Source organism: Ailuropoda melanoleuca, unplaced genomic scaffold (assembly GCF_002007445.2).
Source record: "Ailuropoda melanoleuca isolate Jingjing unplaced genomic scaffold, ASM200744v2 unplaced-scaffold1397, whole genome shotgun sequence".
NCBI classification, from domain to species: Eukaryota; Metazoa; Chordata; class Mammalia; order Carnivora; family Ursidae; genus Ailuropoda; species Ailuropoda melanoleuca.
In genome coordinates, this window is record NW_023182692.1 from 749 (window position 1) to 7,997 (window position 7,249).

At 43.9% G+C, this 7,249-nt stretch overlaps 1 protein-coding gene across 1 annotated transcript; it reads left to right on the forward strand.

The window, feature by feature from the left end:
- Positions 1-406: 406 nt before the first annotated feature.
- Positions 407-7,243, forward strand: LOC105235153 (the record flags this gene model as incomplete). The annotated part of the gene is made up of 5 exons (XM_034650244.1): positions 407-1,612; positions 5,050-5,122; positions 6,314-6,412; positions 6,733-6,833; positions 7,096-7,243. Coding segments are annotated over 2 exons (1,212 nt in total), but the record flags the coding sequence as incomplete, so codon positions are not given.
- Positions 7,244-7,249: the final 6 nt, after the last annotated feature.

Here is a 7,249-nt window from a genome sequence, read left to right on the forward strand (position 1 = left end):
TTAGCCAGTGGCAGTCTACTAATTACAAAGTAGCCAGCACAGCATGGCTACTAGCATACCTAGATTTTAATGCCTGGGAAGCACACCTAGCCACATATAGTCAGGCAGAGGGGTAGCTAAAACACTAATAAACGAGGGCCAGAATATTGAGTGGTGGGTGAATTAAGAATGGGGAATCTGAGATGGTGCATCAAAGAGAAAAACAGGGAGTTGGGTAGCAAGGATACAGTAATAGCTCAAGAGAATTAATGCAAGGGGCATTCCNTCAAGAGAATTAATGTAAGGGGCATTCCCATCAGGAAGGAAAGGCTGCGTCCAAAAAGGTGGCGAGGGGTTGGAAATAGGTGGTAAAGCCTGGGAGAGCGTGCACAGCCTAAAAAAGTTTTTGTGATGGCTCCGTGCATAGTATCTGATCCTTGGCATTGGCTGCTGCAAAATCGAGAGGCAGGATTTAATCAAGGTGTCAGCCGTAGGGGCATCCCGGATTCGGGCGAAGCGTCCGGAATTCCTGAGATGTCTGAAACGTGGAGGCGGCCTCTTCCCCACCCCCACCGCGGCCTCCGTGGGCATATTCCGGGGAGGGGGCACGCGAGCCCTTCGAAGAACAGTTGAAATGCTCGGCCGTGCGCACCCGGGCCGCCTTCTCGCGGTGGCAAGAGCGGCAGGGGGATCCGGGGAGACTGCTGCCGTCGCTGCTGCTGATCGTGGCCCAGGTCGGGCTCAGAGAGCAGACACCTCGAGTGGGGGGTGCGGGTGCCGCTGCCGCCGCTTCTGCTGCTGCTGTTCCTGCTGCTGCTGGTGCCGCTGCCGCCTCCGACGAGCGGGCGGGACCAGTATGAGTGTGAGAGTGTGTGTGCGAGGGCGAGTGTGCGTGCGTGTGTGTGTGTGTGTGTGCGGGGACTCGGGGCCGGGCGGTTCGGGCTCTCCTGGCGGAGGAGCCGCCGCCACCGCTGCTCGGCCCCGGCGCTTCTCACTGCGCTGGTTTGGAGCGGGCGCCATTTTGTGTGATTTACAAAATCCTCTGGGGAAGAAGCCGCCGCCGCCCTCCGCGCCGGGCCGGGCTGCGCGGCCCCGCCGCCGGGAGTCGGGGTCCGGGGACTTCGGTATTTGCTGGGGAGGGGGTTGTCGCCTCCCCGGCCCCGGGCGCCACTGGAACCGCGGTGCCGGAGAGAGACTGAGAAGGCTGCGGCTCGGCCGCGGAGCCGGGAGCGCCGGGGGTGGAGAGAGGCGGCCGGGGCGGGAGCGCAGCGGCGGGAGCCCGAGGCTGAGACTCACCGAGGCAGGCCGGGCGGAGGGAGGGGCCTGCCATTTTAGGAGGAGGCGCCGCGGCCCGGGGGCGGCCGCCGGGGGAAGGAACCCGACAGGCCCGGTCCCGGAGGAGAGGCGGGTGCGAGCGGAGGGAAAGTTGCGGAGGGTGGGAGCAGGGGCCGAGGCCTCCCGGGAGCCGGGGCCTGGGGGCCGGAGAAAGCGCCAGACCTTCACTGGTCGCCCGAGCGGAGGGGAGGAGGTTGTCTTCCTCCTCCTCCTCTTCCCCCAGCTCCTCCCTCGTCCCTCCTCTTCGGTCCCCACCAGTGTGGGAACCGCCGGGGTTCTCCGCAAGGACAATGCACAGGTTAAGAAAACGGGGCTGGCTGCTGGGCGAGGCGCCGGGGAAGGTCGGGAGCCGGGTCCCTCAGCGGCCCTTTGGGGTGTGTGCTCCTAAGTTGTGCAGTGAGTGCAGGTGATCCCGGCCGCTCGAGGTAGAGTAATGACCTGTTTAGCAGCCGGAGGAGTTGGTGGTTGAATGCGTAAATTATAATTGATACCTGGTTATTGCAACAAAACTTCACAAGTCTATTTACAGGCACAAACCCGCTCCTGCTTAGATCCACCAAAGCTGCTGAGTATCTTAACGCTTAGCGAAAGGCCCCTCCCTAGCCTGAAATAGTTAAAAATGGCAAAATTAGTGAGTAGGTGATTCCGACTACTGGTCTGTGCTTTTCTGTCCAATCCTAGATTATACGAAACTTGTAATCTAGGTGCAGCCCTTGAATGCCAGCACCATTTGGTTTTTGAATTCCGCCCAAGTGGTCAGGAAATACCCTGTATAGCGTTGTTATTCACACAGATTTTTTAAAGATGAGGACAAAGAGTGCCAGGCAGTCTTCTCAGGGCTTTGCATGTATGAATTCCCATTTCCTACCGGTAGGAACTGTTAACCTATTTCACAGATGAGGAAACTGAGCCGTGACTCATCCAAGATCATACAGCTGGGACTCCAGGAGCCGGAGTCTGTAGCCAGCCTTTGCTCATAATCACTAGGTTATAACTGATTGTTATAAACACAGGCACATTTGGAGCGATCTGTGTGTAATGACTCAGGTTCTAACCTAGAGATTGTGCCCCTGACAGTGTTGAGCATGGAATTAACTTTGTCGGTTGTCGAAGTGGAAAGGTGGAAAAGAGACCCTCTTAAATGAAACTTGTCAACCCCCACCCCCCAGTATGTAAACAGTACTGAATGGAAAGAATTAAAAGATATTTTTTTGGTGCGTTTTGTTCTTCACACTTAATTTTAATTGGTAGGCATCGCTTAAGTATTGATGAGTCATAGCAAAGTTTTGTGTAAAAGTTATTTTTAGTCATTTCAGAATCTTTGAATACTTAGATTTCCTGTATGACCCCTTGTACCTTGCATATACAAAGTGTTTAAGAAGGGATGTATTTAATGTTTTGATTTTGGGGAGTTTTAATAATTCAGTGGAATTACCTTTAGTTTTTGTTTTTTAAAATTTCTTAAATTCTCACGTCTTGATTATTTTGAGAGGTATTTTTTTTTTTTAAAGATTTTATATATTTATTTGACAGAGATAGAGACAGCCAGCGAGAGAGGGAACACAAGCAGGGGGAGTGGGAGAGGAAGAAGCAGGCTCACAGCAGAGGAGCCCGATGCGGGGCTCGATCCCACAACACCGGGATCACGCCCTGAGCCGAAGGCAGACGCTTAACCGCTGTGCCACCCAGGCGCCCCGAGAGGTATTATTTTCAGATAGACTAAATGCGAGACTAGAACTGAAATTCCATGCGCTAAGATTTTAAACTGAAGAAGGTAGTTTTAAAGAAACAGCAGTTAAGAAAAAGTTTCTTCAGTCCCAGTTAAGATTTTTAATATACACGTGACTTATACTTCAAGGACCCCAGTGCTTTTGGAGGATTGGTCTTGAAATAGCCCTGGTGCTTATGCTGGCTGTCCAAATTCATTTAGAGTTCAAACCTTATCAACAAGTTAAGGACTTCTGTTAACATGTGTACCAAGTTCTATTGTAAAACAGTATAAAAAGTTGATAAGAGGCATAAGCTCAGAAATTAATTATTCTGGGGTCACCCGTATGTAAGGTGAAGGCACACTTTAAAATCTAAAAATGATTTTGATTGGAAGTAATAGAGTTGAATGAATGGATGGTCATTATTGGTAGGGGTGGGAAGTGGACTAAATGATCTAGTGAGATCTTTGTTATTAGGAATTTGTAATACAGGTATAAGATAGCTTCTTAAGCATTTTAAAAACATTTTGGTGGGACCAGTTAGAAAGTTAAGAGAGAATTACTGTGTACTTGGATTAAAAAATTAACCAGTTAGTCCAGTCTTTAGGGGAACTAACATTCAAAATAAATGAAAAGATTCCATTTTAATGCAGTGTCTTGTTTGGGAACGTGTGTAGTGAAAAAGACCCTTGGTTAGAATTTTTTTCCCCTTTAGAATGTTGTCAGATGTTTGTCCCGTTAGTTTTATTTATGGAGAGTTACTGTGTTCATAAACACAATGGGGNATTCTATCGTAAAACAGTATAAAAAGTTGATAAGAGGCATAAGCTCAGAAATTAATTATTCTGGGGTCACCCGTATGTAAGGTGAAGGCACACTTTAAAATCTAAAAATGATTTTGATTGGAAGTAATAGAGTTGAATGAATGGATGGTCATTATTGGTAGGGGTGGGAAGTGGACTAAATGATCTAGTGAGATATTTGTTATTAGGAATTTGTAATACAGGTATAAGATAGCTTCGTAAGCATTTTAAAAACATTTTGGTGGGACCAGTTAGAAAGTTAAGAGAGAATTACTGTGTACTTGGATTAAAAAATTAACCAGTTAGTCCAGTCTTTAGGGGAACTAACATTCAAAATAAATGAAAAGATTCCATTTTAATGCAGTGTCTTGTTTGGGAACGTGTGTAGTGAAAAAGACCCTTGGTTAGAATTTTTTTCCCCTTTAGAATGTTGTCAGATGTTTGTCCCGTTAGTTTTATTTATGGAGAGTTACTGTGTTCATAAACACAATGGGGAGGGGTAGGGAGTGGTAAGTGCAGCAACTGGTATTTAAAGAATTTACATACATAGATTTTTATAGTACTATGAATATTTATCTGCAAAAGCAAAATTCAGGCTGACTTATAACCCAAGGTANACAAGGTATAGAATGACCTTTGGCATGCATTTTGTTTTGAAACTAAAACATAAAGAAAATGCTAATTTGTATCTAATCTTGGGTACTGCTTGAAAAAAATTTTTTTTTAAATAAGAACTAGCTTAGCTAGTTAGATTACTCAGGGATGTTTTCACGTGTGTTTATAGTTGGCAAGTATCTAGTTTTGGGAAGAAAATTTGGAAGGAAGTAGCTTTATTATGAGTGTGAAGGGAATTGCCTTTTATGTGAGACTAAAAGTAAGATTCATAGAAGAGGGGGCTTCATTTCTGACTTTCATGGTATTTGTGATGAAGATGTCAGTATTTTTGCTTTAGCGTTACCTTCTCTCTTACTTAAAAGAACTTTCACATTTCCTATGCCCACACCCCCAGCAATTTCTGTCTTTCCTCCAAGGAAGAAATGAACCATCTGAACCCAGCACAACCCAAAAACTTCCAGGAGGAGTATAAAGAACTTAGTTCTTCCTTCACAAAATTTTATTACTCTCACAATTTTGTTGTATTCCTTATCAGTAGTTTCAACTGTGAGCTAAGAACCTCTTCTTTCTGTTGAGTGTTTTGATGGTTTTACATGTTTTCTATTTAGATGTAAAGATACTACTTGAAGTTATCCAATGCAGTGCCCCTGAAACTTGGTACACAGTTTGCCCTGTCAAAAGGTATTGTGTGACTGACTTGTGTAAGAGCACCTCATGTATACATAGTAATTATGCTTTTTAAAAGACTTCTTACCATGTATTATTTTAACTATTTGGCAGCGTTTTGATGGCTAGAGAAATTGTAATTCATAATCCACGGCTTGCACAGTTTTTGATTAAAAATTGGGGGGCATTAAATTTTTTTAACTACTTGGAAAAAAACATCAAATTATTTTAAGTTACCTAAAACTTCTCCTCATTTGCCCCTAAATGAAGAAATCTTTTGAAATCTTGCCTGCAATGTTAAGCTAGAGCTATAAGGTTTTTCGTTGGTTACATGAAAATGAAATGTTGGGTTCACAGGACGAAAATAATTAATCAAAGGTTCATATTAATAATTAAAGACAAGTCTTGTTTCCTCACTTAGTGGCTACAGACAGACTTAGTTTCTTTCTTTCTTTCTTTTTTTTTTTTATTAATGAAAACAACATGATTTGGAAGCATTGCATTGTATAGACCAGCTAAGTGTTTTTCAAAAGTTATGCTTTTGCTTTGAAATTATACTTTCAGAATTGTATAATGAATGAAAATTTTCTGTTGGAGATAATAGCCTACAGTACATTGGATATGTAGAATGATGTAGTTCCTTGTAGGCATACTTTTTGCTGAATAGAACCNCAATGATATAGTTCCTTGTAGGCCTACTTTTTGCTGAGTAGAACCACTTGGGCTTCTTGACAATTGATTTTTCTACCAGAGCTATATAATCCTCTCCTCTGGAAGGGGATTTTTAAAAGTTTATACTGTTAAGGTTTTGACCACACATTTATTTTCTGTTTGAGGGATGTATGCGTGTATCTAATATATGCTGCATGATCACTTAAAATGGATTTTTACTCTTGATGAATTGTTGCGATTTATGTTCCCATAGTTAAAATGGTTGTATAAATCAGTAGGGAGGAGCTTAGGGAACTGGTTTAACATGGAATGAATCTGGTTTTCAACATCACCTCTATTTTACATAACCTCCCTGTTCATTAAATAACCCTGTAATTTTTCTAAGTATATCAGATTTCCAATGACAAGAGTTGAATCTTTTTCTTTTTTTAAGTTTTATGGATATTTGTGGTCAGAGTTGGCATCCTAGCATATGCATGTTGGTAAAAAGATGCTCTCACACTCATCCAGAATCTGCATAATATCTGGTTACAGATGGCAGTGGAGGCAGCACGGTGCTGTGGACAGAGTACAGGCCTGTGAGAGAGTGCTGGGCAGAGGCTCCAGGGTCCGGCAGATCCAGAATCTCAACAGGTGCTGTCANCAACATCACCTCTATTTTACATAACCTCCCTGTTCATTAAATAACCCTGTAATTTTTCTAAGTATATCAGATTTCCAATGACAAGAGTTGAATCTTTTTCTTTTTTTAAGTTTTATGGATATTTGTGGTCAGAGTTGGCATCCTAGCATATGCATGTTGGTAAAAAGATGCTCTGACACTCATCCAGAATCTGCATAATATCTGGTTACAGATGGCAGTGGAGGCAGCACGGTGCTGTGGACAGAGTACAGGCCTGTGAGAGAGTGCTGGGCAGAGGCTCCAGGGTCCAGCAAATCCAGAATCTCAACAGATGCTGTCACTCCCACGCAGTGTGATTCTGCTCAGCATTGGTTTCTGCATCTGTAACATGGGGCTGGTGGTACTTACCATCGGGCTCTTGTGCAGATTGAGGTAACATATACATTTAATAGCCTCTTCCTCTCTGTTCTCCCTCTTTTTCCTCTTCTCCATTCATACTCATCCTTGTGGTCCCAGGATACAGCGGATTCTTTAGAGAGGCTTTCCCCAAAACCCCAGTTGAGGTGGGGTTCCTTAGCCATGCACTCGTATAGGACTGATTTTTTATAGCTCTTACTGCAAATAGCTGTGTAATTAATTAATACATGTTCACAGATATACTTATTTAATGTCTCTCTCTTCCTCCCTCCATTAGATTGTAAAATCCATCGAGACAGGAATAATACTTTTTTGATCACGGTTCNTGGTTCCAGTACAGCAAAGGTAGGTAAATGTCTGTGTATATGAGGATGGACTGAAGAACTTCTGTGTCGAATCCTGTCCTAGTACCACTCCATAATTGTGTGATC